We start from the raw sequence: 20,312 nt of genomic DNA, 5'->3' as shown, positions 1-20,312 counted from the left end.
GACAGAATTACTGAAGAGGACATCACTCATATTACCATTCTGCTACTTTTTTCCCTACACTTCTGAAGAAACTATCACCAAAGACCTCTTGGAACAAAAAACACATACCAGTAATCTGTGGGTCATCAAGGAACATAATACATGTCCTACAATCCAGCATAATCTAGCAATAAACCTTAGATATCCTTATCTGACTCCCAGGTACATCACACCCCTGCCAAAAAATCAGGAGCTCTGATTGGTTCTGCCATCACAGAATATGAGTGAAAGGCAAATGGAACCATAAAGTTACAAGAAGTTAAAGTACGGCACAGGTTTTTACATTTCATTCTTTTATTACAATTATCTTCCTAATGTCTCAATACACTCATCAAAATAAGATCAAATTTATTCACTTCAGCCAGTAAATACAATACTGCCAAGACCCCATTCACACTACCACAGGTTTCTCTGTCACAAGTGAGAACGCTGATTGTGTATGTAGGCCATCACAATGCGTCAAAATCAGTATTCCTAATGTTTCATTAACTTTTTGATGAAGAGACATCCCCAAGATTTCCCAATTATATTTAAAGGCATAAACCAAATGAAGACACTGTCAAAGACTATTGATGCAGAGCATACAGCACGGATCACAGCACTCCACAGGATGCCCCAACACCAACCTTCTGTGATTGTTCCAGCTCCAGCTGATTCAGTTAGCCCATACCCCTGCCCTACAGGGCAACAGAAACAAATGTTCATAAATCGCTGAGTTGTTGCAGAGAGTGGGGCTCCTCCACAAAGCAGGATGCGAATTTTTCCACCGAGCAGCATTCGTACCTTCCGGAAAATAAGGCTAAAATACAAAGATAAGAGTATTTATTACTTAAAACAAGAGCGTATCTAATTTTGTATTTGAGATTGTTTCATCCATCTTCAAATCAACTTCTATGACATTCAAGGAAAACCTCGAAGGAGCACACTTAAAGGTTTTCAAAAAACACCTATTTCTAAGTTCACTTCTACATTCTAATTTGAAGGTGTACATTTTCAGTGTGGTTTTAGTAAGACAGCAAAGTCCTGTGTTTTTCTCTCCAAAAGAATTTTAAACAAACTGTATAAATTGCACAATTATATTATCTCTTAGTTCCACTGCTGTTAAAATGTAAAGTCCACAGATATGTATGAACTTCCCATCTTACCCAAGAACGGTATAAATTCATCATTAAAGCCAAGATGAAAATAATGCAATGAATGCAAATCTTCAACGAGTTTCAAGTTAAATTATATCAGTCATTTACACTACATCAGTAAATATTTAAAATTGTTGCACGATTTACCGATTTGTTTCAACTTATGCTTTGTTACAGACTTGTTTCATGTCTTATTCAAAGTACAAACATTAAAACAAAGAAAAGCACAAATATCAAGTACTGCTCATATGGTTACGACTTGAGACATATTTTTTGATGCCATTAAAAATAAATTTAAAATTACCTATCGCAGAGTGGGGTCGTATAACCTTTGGAAATCTGTTCCATTTTGTAATTGTAGGCCAATATGAATAGATTTCGCTGGAAACTCGTCATTTCATTTACCTTATTCATGACATTTTTGTAGATCCGATCCATAATTTCCTAGTTAAGAAAGATCAACTCTAAGTAAAAGAAATCATACAACCAATACAAGAAAAAGGAAATGATCTAGAAATTGTAATATAGTTCAGATGACTATCCACTCCCAGCTGTTTCCTCCTCCATTAGTAAAACATAACAAAACACTCAAATTAAATGAGGAGAACAAAAATCTGAACAGGATTACTGTTCCATCCCAGTCTGCCTGCTGTCAACTACCCTCATCCTATGAAGTATTACACAAGTCAGAGTCCGTTTCTCTCTTCACCACCATCTTGCACTCACATCACAAATTAGTGTGAAATCTAGCACATGGCTAAACACGCAAATACAGTCCTTAACATGCTACAATGTGGAAATATAGCACCTCTTCCCAGAAAAGGTTTAATGACACAAAGGAAAGTCTGCGTCAAGGGCTATTTTCAACACACAGTGGCAGTTTTCAAATCATGTATGTATTATTATACATGTGATTTTATGTTTTTATATATCATGTATACATGATTTAAAAACAGCCTTCGTAAAGAAAGTATGTGCCACAGACGTGTAAATACATAGCATATATATACTCACAGAGCATATTAAGATGAACAGAGAACTGAAATGGCAGTCTGATACCCACAGCTATTCAATTTTTTTCAAAGTTTATGACACTTGCATTGAGAATAAACATCATCATATATAAATAAATACCAATATAATTATTTTATGCTACCTTAACATCCAAGATTCTACCTTTTTACTTTTTAATGATCACTGCATTTATTTTGATGATAAAATTCGAATTATGAATTAAATTTTTAACATGTTATATCCTTCAGCAACTTACCGGAACAGCTGCCATTAGGGTTGGTTTAAGCATAGTAACATCACCTTTGCTTCCTTTCTTTATTTTAGACGACTGAAGTGAAGAACAAATTTATTAGTAGACATATTTCAAGACTTTTAACATAAGAAACAAAATGATGTAGCACATCTTCCAAATGATCATTTTATTTAGTTTTCCTGTTAACAATTAAATTACCTCAGTATACCAGTCATAATTGCCAATATCTTGTTTTATGGGATATATAACCAAGAACTGACACGAGTAATTTTTTTAACCATATGGGCTAACATCAACAATGTACCTGGTCAGCTAATGTCTGAGGTGAAGAGTAACCAATGCGGCATCCATGAGACAGGCACACAAGTTCAGCACTCAGCTCCAGAACATGGGCAAGAGGCAAATAGCCAATATAAATGTCTTTCTCCCTGTAAAGAATTTTTAAGAGAGAGGTTTATACCATACCGTTAGAGTCACTAAGCTAAATTTACTCAGAGCTTTCAGGACTATAAGAAGTGGAAGAATGCCGTTGAGCTTATGAACATACTTAGATATGATGGGCTTTGTTTCAAAAACCGCCTAACAAGTACTGTAGGTTTACAGCACAAATGAAGTGCGGCATTTACTCATCCCAAGACAATTAACTGTGCTAGAGCTGCACAGGCAACTCTGCGGATGATATTAAACACTGCACCAAGCAGAAACAAACCACAGAACGTAACACTAGCCAAAGCAGTACTGCTTAAGGTAGATTTCGACCACTCTACTGCAAGGCGGCCTCACAGGCTTTGCAATCCAGTCTTGCCTGCATACAGAAGATGAGAAGGACAGCACGTGGAGCACTTGAGACATTTAATCCAGTTCTGGAAGATGCTCAGACATCAGTGCATAGTGTGATGGGTCAAAGACAGAGCAATGTAACACTTTTTATTTTACACAATAATTATACACAGCTACCCTAGTGCATCTTTGGGTAAGCGTTGGCACATACCCCAGATTTGGAATCCTTTCAGCCATTCCAGTTATACCAGCAATTATGTTGCAGTGGGAGATCATAACTCCTTTGGGAATTCCTGTGGATCCACTTGTGTACATGATCACTGCGACATCTGAGGGTACAGGCCTGACTTGCTGTTTGTTTCCTGACATTTTCATTAAAAAAAAAAAAAAGAGAATGTACAATGCATGGAAAGCCTACCAGATTGAGAGCTCTTACATGCTAACATACTACAGCAATTGTTTTAATATGATACTTGTGACTATTGCTACTACATTTTGCTTTCATTTGAAAAGACTGTGGTCATGCTTAAAGGCCTTCACAAAGATAAGGAACTTCTTTATATGAGCTGAGCAATACTTCCAGTGATTGTTCTAGCCTACTGAAACAATGCTTTATGTTCCATTTCCGGTATTCCCACAGAGGACAGAGAAATGGGCAGATCTTTACGGCTCCAGAATGCCTCTCAGCCTCACATGCTTATGAAAGTATGTTGCACTGGTTCCAAGCTGGTAACAAGGTAAATCCCCATTTGCAAAGCTACTTTGCCATGCACTTCTCAGTAGAGGAACAACATGCTGCTTCATCTGGAGCAGTCAGGGCATGGTTCTGCTGGGCCAACATGAGCTCCAATTTCCATAAACATTTAAATTCAGCAGCTTTAATAGGATTAAAGTGTTTTCAAATACTTGCACTGGAAACAAGAAAATATGAAAACAACTGTGTACTCAAAGGAAAAGCTGCATAATGCAGCACAACATGTACACTCTATGAGAACAGTGAAAGCATATTTAAAAGTTCACAGTCACCAAACCCTGTCCATCCCGAGCAATGACCAACACAGAGGAAACAACATAAAAATAAGCTCATTTACTTAATAGAATGTGAGTAGAACATGCTTGAGCATAAATAATTACTTGTAGTATTCCATAATTTATGAGTGGCTAACTCAACAAAGGTAATGTCCTCTTATTATAGTTCACAGCACACAGTGTTTGAAAGACTGGAGAAAAAAGGATTAGACAGACATCTTTTTACAAAAATTGAGAGGCCACCATGTCGGCAACAAACTTGACATTCCCCTAAACTTCAGCAGCAGATGGACTAAACACCCCTAACACTCCTAAAACACAATTCATTCCAACATTCATGTGCTTTCAGTGGTTAAAAGACTCTGAAAACACAGAAAACAAGAACAAAAGTACTGAGTATAATGAAATCTTAAGTTACCTTAAGATACTACTACTCTTCAGAGCTGAGTAAAAATTTTGCTATGACAAGTTAGTTAAAATACCTAAAGTTCCATCTTCTAATTTTAAAAATGTTGCAAAGGTTAGAAATAGATCTCAAGAAATCAACATCGTAGATTGATACTTTCAGAAATACAATAAAAGTGACCAAGTTCTATCAGATTTAAATAACTATTTAACATTTTCGTATCTGTGAATCTAACAAAATTTAATGGTAGTGACGTACTGATGCTTTTTGCTATAAAATGCAGAACAATTTTCTCTGTGTGGTCTAAATAACCTGTTTTTACGAATGCGTTTTAAGTTTCTGTCCTGGGCTAAACGCTTATCCTAAAAGTTATTCTTCAACATGTGTGGTGCTTGCTTGTGGAGAAGACTATTTTTATTAAAAGCATTTTATTCACCACATAATTTTCTGAGACCTGCAATTTCCCCAAGTTTACTCAACAGTAAATCAAGTAGGATCAAATTAGGACAGATGAACCATACAGAAAGAAAAGGTAACCTACCACTATCTGCCTTGGCTCCCATAGCTTGCACGGAAGCCATAGTGTGAACAATGACCCCCTTGGGAAATTCCGACCACGTTGTTGGTTTGCCATCCACTGTAATAATATGTCGCAGCCGTGGAATTTGAGAAACAATTTCCTGTAGAAATTCAAACATCAATAGTGAGGTTTGGGCCAACAAGAGAAAAAGTTATCTACTGCATACATTAAAAAAGGCATAAAATATTTGAGGATTTAAAATATCAGAGCATAAACTTGTCTAGCTCACATAGCTGCAAAGCTTGAAGCTTTCCTCATCTAGATTTGTAGGACTAATTGAACTTTCTATTTAGAAGTCCAAGCATTTCTCCAACTATTTATTAATCAGGGTCTTATTTCAAGAGAAGCACACACTTAAGACTACAAAAATTAGCAGAGATTACTGACTACTCACTCTCACAGAACACTGAGAAGAAAAGGGCCTGGGCATCATGGAAATCACAATAATACCTATGTTACTACTTGATTACTATGCTGTCTAAAATAACCAACACTTAGCAAAAATACAGAAAATGATTACTTAAGCCCTAGTTAAGTATTCTAAGCAAATTATGAGTTCTAAAACAGCTACTAAAGTTCTAGAGAAAGAAGAGAGAATTCCCTAGCAGAAGAAATTCATTTTCTTCCAATGATTATTTATGTTAGGTTGCACTACATACAGTATCATTCCAGTAATTTAAGAGAAAAAAAATAGTTTGGAAAATTCTCATTCAAAATGCAGCAATAATGAACAACTTTTTAAGTAAACAACTCCCCTGCTTGAAATGTCTATTTCCTCATATTCACTGTAACTTAAGTCACACAGAATCCTAGTTCCACCTGTGTGTTCTACCTGGGTCAGTTAAGTATCAGAAAACAGCCGGTATCCTGCACTCAGAGCTTTGCCAAATAAACCACCACAGAGTTACCATGTGACAGTTGTTTCATATACCTCTTGGCCCAGCAGTAACAACAGAGGGCTAGGTTACCTAAACTGTAAGTGCCATCAGCCCATAGATGCCACAGCAGTTAGCTAACTGACAAGCCACAGTAAGTAGCTGACACTGACTCAGTCATACCCTCAAATTCAAAGCTTCTAGAGAAAGGAGCAACCAAGTCCGAGAAGTCCTCCTTATGAAAACAGTTAAAGAACTATCACTTCCAGCATGTTGGAGTTTGAAACAAGGCACCTACATTTCTGCAGGCCCTCAGTCAGCCAGAACCCCTGCGTGACATCAAAACAGAACTATTCTTACTGGATTGCAGGGATTTATTGGTTTAAGTGAAATTACGAAGTTAAATGCAAAATACATTTTGAGGACTTTTTTTTTAAAAAAAAAAAAGCTATACTAACGTTCCATAAGCTTTCTCTGAACTAGAAAACAGCTCTAACTCTTCAAGCACCGATCTTGAGATTTAAGTCATTAATAACCTCCTGGGAAAATATCCAAGAATAAACCAGGAATATAATCACATTTAGTTATTCATATAGACTTTATACATTTTTCTGTTCCTCTCATTTCCTTCAACTATTGAGATTATAGGCACTAAATTGACCCAGAAACCACAGCAGTTCTTGTGAAGGTGCCATCGCAGGCAGGACTGCAGCTCTTCAGTAGCGTAAATAGCTCATCCTGCTCGCAGAAGTCATTCAGGAGCCTAAATCCCCAGGCTATCATTTTTTCTGTATATGAAGATAGATACAAAAACCCTCTTCTATAAGAAGCGTTTGCACTACAGAAAGGCAATACATCATTGTTTCATATAGCTACCAAGCCTTTTAACAATAATGAACAGATATACTGGAAAAAGATACAAATAACACTTTCTGACCTTCAATTTTGTTTGCATCAATTCTTTACTAGTAATGATGGTGGTCACCTCTGTTTCATTTAGCCCATGTACTATTGCTGCACCTCCTAGGGTAGCATACAGAGTAACAACTGAAACAAAAAAAAAAGAAACTGGTGAATCTTATTTTACACTTTCACGTATAATTTACAAAAAAAGGCTAACATTAACCTGTTCCAAGTTAGGCAAAACAGTCAAAATATTTGTCAGCTATTAGAAAGGTGGTATAGTTTTGTGCTTTAAAAACATACATTACATGATTTAAATACAGTATAATTTTCAGTTTGAATAAGTATTGTATATGTGACTTTACTACTTCTCAAGCTCTAGTTACATGTATTAAAACCATATTATCCTATTCAAGATCTACTACTGTATCTTCATGGTTTTTAATCATGCATCTGTACTCAAACACATTGTTTAAGCAGGAAAGAAACAGAACATATTTACTTGACTTCTCTTTTCAGAAGTGTTGTCACTAGCCTCGACTGACTGCCAGTAAGAAATTATCCGCAGATTAATTCTCACATTCAGTATTAAACCTGAGACTACCGGATTCTCCCATCAATTTAATAAAGACTTCACCACCACAATCACTAGATACTGAACTGACATCAGGAGAATACAGAATGGCAAGAAAATTAAATACTTCAGAAATTGACTATTGGAAAAACTGTTTCCTATATGTAAGGGCAGCTCATTAGTGATAGTGTTAAACCACAGTTATTTCACATTGACAATTTTAAGGAACCCGATCTCATTTCGTGCCATTTTTATGGGAACTACACGAGACAAGGAAGGAAGAAAAGGGGAGGAAAGGCAGCTCTGAAGAGAGGAATTGCTTTCAAGAAAAAACAAACAAGGTAATTTCTTTTCCCCCCAAGCATAACACCAAACGGAGGTATAACAATTTAGTATAGCTCACATCTCAAAAACATTATAGGATGAGATATCAGTTATTAATAACTGCGACATCAGTGCTCTGAGTTTTATACAGTGAAGTATCTGACTTTCTTCTGTATTTCTTCTGTATGGAGTTACTCACTCAATATAGCACAATAAGGAAGAACTCAAAATCAGACATTTCTTACACAGAGAAGTAAATAGCTGATCTCTATTTATTTTTCCTTGTTCAAACAGTCTATCATAGTTCAGAACTGTTGCGGGGCAAATGCACATGCACTGTGTTTTCTTTAATTTGGTGGGAGCAAAGTCCAGAAGAGTGCCTCCACTAGTTCCCACGAGCTCTCCCTCCTTACTTCGGTGACCCCTGTTATATAAACATCTTGCAGAAATTCAGTCTCCCCAAGCCAACAAGCACAACTGAGATGCCGTGCTGCTTGGAAAGAAAAGTATAATCTCCAAAATAACCATTTATATTATTACTCATCCACAAAATGAATGCATCAAGGAAAAAAAAAAGAGATCCGCCACTTAGGAGATGGAGTACTGATGTCAGGAGGAGAAACAAACTAAGTGGCGACTGACTCAGCTCTCCACATCGGCACCTAAAACATTTTCAGGCATGTCTGAAAGTGGTTCCAGTATTCCCTTCCCATCCCTCCTGCTTTTCCCTTGAAGACAGACTAAGACAGGATTACCTTTTGTGCTCATCTTTACACATACAACAATAAAACTGAGTATTAAATGCAAAATGGATCTTTCAATTTCTGCTACAGAAATTGATCTAATCTGAAAAAGAAAAAAGCACAATAACACTAAGTTTGTCAGCTAATTATACAAAATCTTGTCCTAAAGCAACAAATAGGATTTCTTTTTTGCCATTTATTTCAACATAACTAGACTGCTGAACTCACCATACCTCAGAAAGAAAAAGCAAAGTATACCTTCACAGGCTCCAGCAAAATCAATTCTGACAAAAACACTTCTGCTCAAGTTTCAGGAAAGTATGACTGAAAAACAAAAACATGACCTTTCCCACTTTCTTCATTATTTGATTACACACACTCAGGTGTTGCATCTGCTCACACCACGGAACAACTCTTCGCAGATGAAGAGAGGATACACTGAAAGAAAATCTTTTTTCTCCCCCCCCTCCCTATTTTTCAATTACCAATCCCACTCTACTCTGGAAATACAAGACTTACATAGTTTCAAAAGGATGGAAACATGACAACCAAGAAAGCAGAGTATTTCTTATAATCAAGCCACTTGCATGTGTAATACTAAGAATGAATTTCTCTAATTCTGAAGTACAAAAGGCTTCTCTCTAATACCAAATACAAAGCACGTGAACTTGTTCTGTTGGCATGAATGCTGTGCACCTACCATCAGATTTAACACATTTCACACTCCAAGAATGCCACAACACTACCAGAGCAGTTGCAGCTAGCTGATGTGGTATCTGAAAACTAAGAAGTGTTAATTTAAGTAATTTAGTAGCGTCTTGCCACACTGTAACTTCAACAAAAACTGAATTCTATAATTCATTCAGCAAAATGAATATGTGAATACTGCATGATAATATCATCTGCCAATACAAAAGTCAGCCAAGTTCACGTAAGATGACACACGGCTCAGATGCTAAATATCACATCAGACAGTGCGCTGAAGCACGTCTCAACACAGGAATTTAAAACATTAATCCAACAAAATCAAAAACATATGCATAACATTCTACACATGACATCCATCCACTCACTATTTTAGATTTCTTTTTTCCAAATAAAAAAATCTTCCTAGTATTTCTAAGTGTACTTCACATCCAGTGTGAAGACAACCGATGCAAGCCTTTGTATTTTATTCCCAGGATGGCCACTAGGAATCTACCAGATCCCAAAACTGATAGAAAGGACTGAACACAGATGTCTTTCTATCAGCCTCTCCTCCCATGCCATGTTTTCCAGCCACCCCATCATCTTGACAGCCCTCCACTGCACTCATTTTGGTATTTCAACATAGAAGGTAACCACACAGAACCACATGAGAACTGCTACGTATTCATAACTCTGTGGTTTAATCAAATAAACAAACTGATATTTATAGCAGAGAGGGATCATTTTAGATACAATTCTGTTAGGTTTGCTTCCAAAACCTGAGAGAAGTCTGTGCAATACAGTACTTTACTGTAACTAGGTACTAAACCAGAAGTTTCTGCACATCTGGCTTTTATGACCTGGTTCTTAGAAAGGAATAGTAAACATGGCATGGGCGAGAAGAGGTCAAGGCCCACAAGGAACAGCAGCTTTCAGAGTGCCCTATGTGAAAATAAGGAATGCTCCCCTGAGGATGTCCCCACCACAGGCTTACAGTTAGGTGAAGGACAAATTAATGATGTGATGAAATGGACATCTGAAAACAATCCCTATACCAAGCCAAGTTCAGCATTCAATCAGTTTCTCAACAAGAAACTTAGTGTTCCTACGCATCACCCTGTGCTGAGGCTCAGGCGAGGTTACAGCACACTGCAGGCTTTCTGCCATTGGTGGAACTCAGACACTGCGGTGGCCTTTCACATGACTGAAGCGAGGAGAAGGGAGCAGAACAGCTTTGCATCCCTCTCCACCTGGTACTGGAAAGTAAAGTGGTGCAAGGACAGCTCCAACCACTCTGTCCTATTCTGCCTCTTCCTCCCTGAAAAGACTCTGCTTTGCCCACCATCAGTGGTCTCAGCAATTAAACAGCAGAGGACTAACGGATCAGTAACTAGTGGTTATCAAAGCAGATACTATCGACGAGAGAGAGACTGACTTTAAATAGTTCACCAAAACTAAACATGGGAGAGCAGTCAAAGCTTCTAACAAGTAAGACTCAAGCCTGTTCTTGAACAAAGTCTCAGAAAAGCATCCCAGTTAAATTAGAATGCACTAAGTGACAAAACAGACTATGAGAAAGTCAAGAGACAGAACAGAAAGCAAAATGAGAAAATATAACAAATATATTAAGTTCAGCTTAATGTTTGAACTGAGGAGTAGCTTATATCTTGGTAGAGGAGTTACTAAGAAGCTTGTTAACTAGAGCTCTCCAAAGTAAGTTAAAGACTCACCCATTAATTTTCACTTTTAGAGATACAATACAATAAACTAAAATCACAACTGAAGAATTGACAGAATATCCAGTAAAATAAAACTTGCACAGATTAAAGTTCGACGTCAACTCCTTAAATTGAGTCAATGAATTCACGTGTGATTTTTGTTTGTTTGTTTTTAGGAACTTGGGAATAGGTACTGATTTGAGATTAGAAGAAAATAAACTTCTCTCAGAAATTAATCAAGCTAGATATATTTACTGAAACCATAGCCCAGCTGCAAACACATACAGCTTTCTCAACTCAGTAAAGTAACTACAAAGTACAGTCTCTATCTAATGCAGCATTATTTTTTTTTTTAAGGGGGAAAATCTTTAGCTATCTTTAGCTAAAATCTCTTTGTGTGTACAGCAAAGAAAGAGGTTGATTTTCAAGTTGTCCTGTTGGATCAAAAGGAATTAAAGTTTCAGGAAAGACTCATACTTACGCTGGTAGTTGCACATAAAGCAGGCTTGTGCTGCAATCATCCACTCAGCTCTAGTCTCACAGAAGATAGCAATGTTTGTCTTTGGTTGCTGACCCAACACTGCTAAGCCATTTCCAAAATTAACAGCTTTGATGTATACATCTTCATACGAAAGCCAGGTGTACTTGCCAAGGATGACCTAACAAGAATAATAAATTCAATTTAAATAACAAAAAGCCTTAACATACATCCTACTGCAACCTTATCCACGTGAAAAAGCAGCAGATGTCTGAAGTTGTTTAAATTGTAACACCAGTTTATTAATAATGAAAACATTCTTGCCAAAAATTACAGCGGCTGTGGAAGCTCCAGCACAGATACTGCAACATCTCCATGCACTTTATCACCTCCATTTTCACAACAGGAAAACAATTCCCACTGTATTTTGCAGTTCAGAAACCCTAAGAAAGGCAGTGATCATCTGACCCATATGCCTTTAGTTTTACAAAGCTTTTTTCTCAAAGTGGGACAAGCTCTAGCTAGTACAAGACATTCTGTGCATTTGTTTTCTTAAGTATTTGGACTAAGATTCTCCTGCACAAATACGATACATAGGTGCTTGACCTTACGAAAAACTAACGAACTGGAATCCAGAAAGCACCGTATCAATGGGTTCTGGCAGAAATGATGAAATTCCATTCCCTTTGTTTGTTCTGAAACAAACGTCAGGGAGAAGAGGAGCAATCTTTTTGCCATTTTTTACTGCCAAACAGAAGTGGGACAGAGACGGGAAATTACTGGCAAATCTCAGCACTGAAAAGCCATGTGGAAAAAGCTAAGCAACCACACTTTCCTTCTGCATGTAAAGTTGGTGCACAGTAAAATTGGACTTGAACTTACAGTTCAGTACCTAGCAGGTTTCTATGTGTATGCTTGTATCTTACAGTGCCAATTTCTCACCAAGTTGACAGGTTGTTTAGATGATATCCTAGAAATTCTCATATGTAGATGCAATACAAAAACATTTTGCACTGAGTTTTCAGTCTAAATTATTCTCATCTGAATACCTTTCTCATCTAGCTATACAAGCACCCTGACAATTTTGAACACCATCGTTTTCATTGGTAAAGTATTTTAGACCTTTCTTTTGACTAGACAGCATTAGTAATAAAGTCAGAAAAGCAAACTTTTTCCTTACTGCCCACACTGTTTTCCAGATTCATCAAATTTACCTAAGTTTTGAAGTTATAGATTGTAAAATCTAACTTGGACATGTAAGTACATTTCTAACAAGGCTGTATTTCCAGACCTCCTAGCAAAATGAATTTGAAAATCTCTCTTGAATTTTAATAGAAACAAATTTCCAATACATCTCTTATCAACACATTTTTTTCAAGCTGCTGAAGTTTACTGCTGACTGAGTTGTACCCACTACAGCCTTGATCCATACTGCTCATCAATCCACAGGTTTCGCAAGACAACGCTTTCTTAACCCAGGACAGACACACAGAAGGATACTTGGAAATTTCACAAGCATTTTCAATAGAAAATATCATTTATCAAATCTAAAAACCAATACTTGCCAACTACAGCTCTACCAGCGAAAAATAAACAGATCTCACATGAATATCTGCTCAGGATTCCCTGTCTTATTTACAGAAACAGCCTCACAGACAAGCAGGCTGCTCCAGAGCCAAAAACCTTACTGAAGGAGGATGACCAGCAATTCCCCTGCTGTCACTGGCAGAGAACCACCGCAGGATGCTGCCTGGTCACTGGCAACCCCACAGGCACAGTGCCCAAGCACAGGCCCACTGCTAACACGTTAATGACAAGAACCCGGCATGCCAGCCGGTTTAACACATGAAGGTGGTTCTGGTGTAGGAACATTTTAATGCTTCCAAAAAAAACAAACAAAAAGCAAGGAAAATGTGCAGGTTTTTTATCCACTGAAACTTCAGTTATTTCAAACTTTAATTTCAGTTTGAGAAACTCTTTCCCTCCCAGACATCTTGGAAATTCTCAACAAAACACATCAGTTTAAAGCAATTTATAGCAGCACCCCTTGCACCACCATTCTCCACGTACAGAAGAGTATCAGAATGCTGCTCTTAAGTAAGAGCAAGAAAAAGCAGCAGGTTCTTGTTAACACCTCTGCTAGGTTTGCCAACTAGTAAATCAACAGGCTTTGGTCTTTTTCCATTATCACGGTGTAACTTGCTAAAGTTGAAATAATAAATCATCAAACAGTCAAAAATTGATCTTTCTGAATAACACTTGTGATTCTGACTCTCTCTCTTTTATTTCCTTAAATAATTTATCCTAACTGTTTAAACAAGTTTGATACAAAGCAGGGAAAAAAGGCCTTACTGGTGCTTTGCTTTCCTGAAGCAGGAGACAACCCGCAGAAAGGGAGTAACACACTGGAAGCTGCATTTCTGGAGAACACCGGTGTGGGCGAGTCAGTAAGACTTTTCTCAACCAGGCTATGTTGGGTTTTACGTTTGCTACTGCCTTCCACGTATTTAAATTCCCATGATCATTCCCTCCCCACACCCACTGTCCCTTTCCTATCCTCTCTCTCCATCATTAACACACCACTTCTCTTCCGTACACGTTCCTTTCTTCTGCACTTCCCTGCACGCTTCCTTTGCAGGACGCAGTGCAGGTTACAGTTTTGCACGCCCTTCCTGATGTTTCAGTACCCACCTTCAAACACACCTCCCTTCTCGGCTCTTTTTGCATAAAGTTTCTACTGTAAATAGCTGTTATGGCCTCTGGTAAGTGCCATAATCTTTTGAACATTCACCCACACGCTTTACTTTGCAGCCTTCAGAATCTCTCCCTGCTCTCACTACGGACACGTGCCAAGAAAGAAACTGTCTGAGAGTTTGCAAGAGAAGGACCAAGGAGCCAAGACTATTCATAACTGATTAAACAGACACATAAAACCAAACATTAAATCAGAAGGGAGGGCACCTCTCTATGTTTACTCAGAAATAGCGCGTGAGTAGAAAGACACTGCCCTCTAGTGCATCAGTTTTTAAACACACTTGCAGTTTAAGTTATTAAAATATTTGTCTCATCCTTTAATGCCCTGGAAAATATTTAATACCAGTACTGCATTAATATTGGGAAATCTATCAAATTACTAAAGAATAAGTATTTGCTGCCCGGTGAACATTTTTTTAACCTGCACTGTAGGGCAGCTGTACTCAATATGTATATATTTTTAGCATGAAGGTGCCAAAAAACGTTCTGAAAGGAACAATGTGCACATGTAAAGTCATAGAACTGCCCAACCTCACTGACCATTCGCCATCTGCCAACAAGTAGCTCAGAAGCCTCAAAGAATCTCTACTGCAATTTGAAGCTCAACACTTCCGGAAACAACAACAAAAATAAAGAACCACACACCCCCTAAAACACCATTTACCTAGGAGCACCTATGGTTTTTTTTGTCATCATAAGCTACCCTTGTACTGCTCATCGTGGCCAGAACCCTCCTGCAGCCCCCAGTGGGTTTCTGCACCAGCCACCCTGGGCACTGCAGCACTCGCCTGCTGCAAGGGAAGGCTCTTGTACCTCGCTGCTCATCTCCCTTGCCTCATTTTTTTTTTTCTTACAAAGTGCTGAGGAGCACAACTTCTGTATTATCAAACTCCTGTCACCATAATAACCCAATATCTAAATTCATGTTTTTTCCTGTCTATGAATTTCTGCTTCTTTAGCCACTACACAGGAATAGATCTGTCAAACAACAGTATAAAATATAAAGTTTCAAAGAATTACAGATCATCTCAGATATCGTTGCTCTCTAAATTTAGATAGTATGTGATCTTACAGATGTAAAATACCTAGCTTTAACTAATTTTAGCTAAAAGTGGATGAACACTTAGTCCTGTTAAGAATCGGAAGCTCTATTATAATTTGGGGGGGGATATATACTTACTCAATTAATTAATTAGGCTAATCTAGCCCATTGCAATTTGCACATCAGCAAGCCACCTTCTAACAGGTAATGCAATTCAGTACACAGATCCATGATGTACATTCAGATTTGCTACTGACATACAGAAGACCTCAGATAAATGCGTAAATCATTCCCACCACTCTATTCAATTTCTGAAATGGAAAAAATCATCAACAAGTTTTGCAACTCCCATAAGGTACGGGAATTACATGCACTACACATAAGATCTCAGAACTGCCATGTGCCTTTTCAAAGAGCTGTACCAAATAAACTTCAGCCTTTACCTTCACTAAGAGGACCTGGGCAGTGAAGAGATGCACACTATGAAAGACCAGAAGCAAAGGAAAAGAACCCTGACGTTCAGAATCTAAGGCACCTTGTGCAATTTTCACATTTAGTCACTTGCTAAAACGTGCTATGAGGTAATAAGAAATACTGTATTCCTAACGGAGAAAAAAAAAAGGTAAAGCTACTTGATAATTCCATAACTTGGAACAGAATAGCATCAGGGCAAACATGGCAATCAACCATCATAATGAGCTGCTGTGTCAAGCTTAGAAATTACCTAAGCTAGGTAATTCTGTCTAAGTCTAGAGACTGAAAAATAAGTAATTTAAGTAGGTCAACATCAACATTTTTCAACTTTCCAATATTCAAAGTATGCTCTTTGCATAATAGGAAAGGCTAAAACTTGTAAGATCTTAAGCCTTATGCTACCAATCATATTTGAAGAACAGAGCACTGATCACACGCAGCCAAAATCCTGATCTGTGCTCAGAAACCTTTACTGTGTACAACACCAACTCCTTTCTGTTTCTTTACTGGGCACTGAAGCAACAAAACATGAATCAAAGAAGATTCTATATACCCTTTTCTCTCCAAAACAGGCATTTCTGAACAGCATTTAACTCACAGCGAAAAATTAATGACTGGGAGGAAGTTTCACTAACAAATCTTCTGTAAATACTTCAACACAATTAGATTTTGCCAAGTACTGTGTTATTAACCAATTTGCTCCTATATCAGAATTAAAATTAGCATTGCTTAATGACTCCTTTATTACACAAAGAGAACTTTTTCTTCTGCAGGAAAACCAATCTTAAACAAAAATAGTCCCAAGTGCATGCAATTAATAACATCTAACAAGCAAAGAACTCAAACCCCTCTTTGCACATATGTGTATCCTGGTTCTGATAGCTTGACTCACTTCTTCAGGCAAAACTACATTTTTAAATGCCCCTAACCAAACACAAATCAGCATCTAACACAGGCCCTGAACTTTAGAGACTATAAGAACTCAGTCTCGTGAAACAGCAGTTTTATACTGAAATTAAACCTTCCTCTCTGCGCTGCGATTATAGATTATCAGAGAAGTACATCATCTTAAAAGAGACTGAAAGAATAGAAGTCTTCCAATTAAAGTCTGTGCAAACCTTTTCTAAGCAAAAATTCCATGCAGGGCCTGAATATGCAGGGCAAAACTGTAAACCCTTAATTTACAGTTAATTTCACTGAAAAGGCACATCTGAGTATAAGCACCTACTACTTCTCTGTATTACATTTAATTATAATTTAGAATAAGACAAAGGGAAATATCTTCTGCTCGTCTAAAATAAAAACTTTAAGCCACCTACACCAGCCAAATACTTAGAATAAGTAAGTAAATAAAATGTAGCAGCTTTCTCTTCCTCCCCCCAACTTGCTTTGCTGGACTAGAAACGTTGCAAGAAAGCAAATACAGGGAATAAAAAGCTCTAAAAAGGCAGACTGCAAAAACACTTACCTTTTTGAAAACTTTTCCTGATGGCTGGATTTCATCTTCCTCCTTCAGGATTTCACGTGTTCCCAAGAGCTTTTTGTCCTTATATTTCGTTTTAGCATACTTAAAAACTTTGTCAAGTGTATCACACCCAGGATATAGAACTGAAGCTAAGCAGTGCAGACTGTTAACAGACCTGTATGCACTCCCAGGCCTGTTATTCACAGGTCTAGCTTTAACCTGCTTGGATTTTGCTATAGCCTGCCTTGAGCCTGAAAATATGTACCAAGGAATATACGTTACAACCGTGTACACCAAGATAATAAAATTTATAAACTGCAGGAGAACGGGGTTGATGTTATGCTTCAACTTCATTTTGGCTCCTTGCGACAGTTACAGGGCAGGGCTTGAGACCATGGATCAATCAGACAGGGATCCAAAAAGATCTGGAAAAAAAGAAAAGTTAACAGTAAGCTATATTTGAGAGAGAACATTTTCAAACACGCCTTACAATACATATCAGAAGTAGGCCTCTCTACACAGAAATCAGGCCAGAAGCCTTAATCCCAACACAAATAGCACAAGCCACCGATCCACCAGGAAACACTCTTTGGCTGCATTTAACAGGCTGCAGCGCTCATCGGTATTTGCATTTCTTTGGATGTTAAACAGTACAAACACAATTGTTAAGGAATTCAGGACCTGGGTTTTTCATTAGATTACACATATAATCACACCACATTTCGGGACAAACACAACCCATTCACAGTTTCAAAAGATTCTCTCTGATCACATCAGAACACCTGCATGTATATCTGAACTAGAAATCTGCACATCCTTCAACTGCAAACGATTGACCCCCATACAAAACCTAAGAAAACAAGTCATGCGACCATTCTGTATGAGGGAAACCTTATCACGGGTCACCCAACCACTGATCACCCCAAATCCAAGCAACAGTACTAGAAATTGTGCAACTTCTTCTTACAAGATCAGTATACTACATTTACTTTGGTTTTTTAAGCATAGTTTATGTTAACTAATGAATAGAACGATGCAATGTCCTAATGTCCTAATGTCCTCTACAGCAGAGCAAATAAATTACTCTGCCTATCCAAAAGAGCCACGCAATCAAGAAAATTAATAAAAATGATTATGGCAAGTCAAAGACAATTGTCATAGTGGTTGAAGATGAATTTCTGCAACAATTAATGAACTACTTGTTACCAAAATAGTTTTGCCCATAAAAACAAAACAGTCTAACTATAATTACATTCGATTCAGTTAACTCTTCAAGTGTGTTGATATGACTACATGAAGAGCAATAACAAAAATCAGAAAATACTGATGTGTGCGTAAGAAGCACAAATTTGATCATTCTTACTAAATGAACTAAGTTTTCATTCACAGACTACAATGCCAATCCCATATCAGTTTTGCTGATCTCTTACAACATTCACAGACTTCAAAAACCCTAATAGAAAGAAATGTTAGCAGAAAAAAAAGCTTATATCATGAAAGATAAAACTTTCCCTAGTAATGGAAAGAAACCGCTTCATCATGAGTCTTAGATTTGTACATTCTTTTGCAATCCATCCACTAACCTAAGTGTGTGGGATGAGATTAATTCCATCTTTCTCCAAAACATTCACTTTCTTAGAACTCCAAGGAAAAGCATTTCTGCAAAGCACCCTGAGACCTGTATTTCACTAAAGCACAGGAGTCCTTCCTTGTAAATAATTACTGGAGCAAGCAGCAGAGGGGGAAAGGAGCTTAAAACCAAAAATGGAACAGTGCATATATATTATTTTTAAGATCAAAGGCAAAACAAGTGATGACCAAAAAAAAAATCTTAAGTAGGCTAAAGGGCAAATTCAGTAATCGTTTGAAGAGACTTATGTTCTTAGGTTGTCACTGAAGGATACTTGCATGGAAATAATCACGTGCCAGACAATAAGCTGCTGTTGTCCAGAAAAATTATGTTGCTGTCGATAGCAGCACAGAACGTGATGTTTTCAAGCTAAATTCAGAGTTCAGCAGGCGGAAGCTCTCCCATTTTTCAGAAAGTAACACACTACAGGAATTGCGTCTGGCCCAGCTCAGGGCAGAGGGGAGAATACTTTTTTCCTTATAAAGCAGAAGTTATTTGTGTCTACACAGTAGAAAAAGAATTTAACCAAACTCTGTGACAAGCAAGAAATGAAGACAACTGACTCCATACCTTTTGGAAAATTTTTCTCCAAACAAAGTCCCTGTCAGAAAAACAAGCATGCTGTCCAAAAACATTCACTGTAGGTTTCATAGCTCTTTGGTTAGGAAAGCACTGAGACCTTCCAGAACAGCAGCTTTCCCTTTGATTTTGCTGATATTCAAACAGCTTTATTCCCATCTCAGAATGAGAAAGGAACCTTTTCCACTTTCTCTGGGAAAAAAATAAATAAATGCACCAAGGTCTGATCTTAAGCTCTTTTTTGCGGCTTATCCAAACCCTCACATAAAACCCTACATGTGGAATTGATTTCTTTGAACTGCAAATCATTAATTGTGTTAAGGCTTCATCGCAATAAATGGTATAAGGAATTATTTCAAACAGATTCTTTTAAAAATTAACATTTACAACAATGTAGTTTTTCTGCTTTAAATGCAACTTTTTTATAGATTAAAAAAATCAAACATTTTCCAAATACTTTGTCTTGTCTACCGATCAATTGAGACTCATTTCTTCTCTTTGAAATCCTGTACGGTTTGTTTGAAGTTGTCCTTGAAATGACGGTTTATGGTCATCCCCTTAATAGAGCTACTCTGGATCACAAGAAGTTAAGTAAACTCAACGTTTTGGGGCAGGGAATGGAAAGCAGACAGGAGTGAACGGGATCCTAAGTAGGTTCAGTAAATACTGGTTGGACTACTACACTGTGAGAGTGCTCACTGACTTTACAATAGCCACATATTGTTCTTAAGTAACTTCTACTTTGTCACTGACAAATGAAAATATATTAAGTATGAGAAACATCTTTAAGTCAGCAGCCCACTTGGCAGATGAGCTGTAAGCATTCAGG

General features: G+C 37.5%; 1 protein-coding gene across 2 annotated transcripts in view; it reads right to left on the bottom strand.

Annotated features, from left to right (window-relative positions):
- ACSL3 (acyl-CoA synthetase long-chain family member 3) overlaps window positions 1–20,312 on the bottom strand; it is a 45,570-nt gene that overhangs the window by 11,760 nt on the left and 13,498 nt on the right. For both annotated transcript variants that reach the window (XR_002438265.1, XM_021395675.1), the window contains exons 2-10: window positions 17,278–17,699; window positions 11,543–11,720; window positions 7,050–7,159; window positions 5,199–5,337; window positions 3,434–3,584; window positions 2,747–2,870; window positions 2,446–2,517; window positions 1,480–1,619; window positions 666–838 (exon numbers count right to left, since the gene is read on the bottom strand). Coding sequence is in view for 1 of the 2 variants with exons in the window: in XM_021395675.1 (XP_021251350.1) it covers window positions 666–838; window positions 1,480–1,619; window positions 2,446–2,517; window positions 2,747–2,870; window positions 3,434–3,584; window positions 5,199–5,337; window positions 7,050–7,159; window positions 11,543–11,720; window positions 17,278–17,628 (1,438 nt within the window). In the remaining variant the exon portion in view is untranslated. The remainder of the gene's footprint in view (window positions 1–665; window positions 839–1,479; window positions 1,620–2,445; window positions 2,518–2,746; window positions 2,871–3,433; window positions 3,585–5,198; window positions 5,338–7,049; window positions 7,160–11,542; window positions 11,721–17,277; window positions 17,700–20,312) is intronic.

The sequence above is a fragment of the Numida meleagris genome, chromosome 4 (genome assembly GCF_002078875.1).
Source record: "Numida meleagris isolate 19003 breed g44 Domestic line chromosome 4, NumMel1.0, whole genome shotgun sequence".
NCBI classification, from domain to species: Eukaryota; Metazoa; Chordata; class Aves; order Galliformes; family Numididae; genus Numida; species Numida meleagris.
This window is presented reverse-complemented; position numbering and strand designations above follow the sequence as displayed.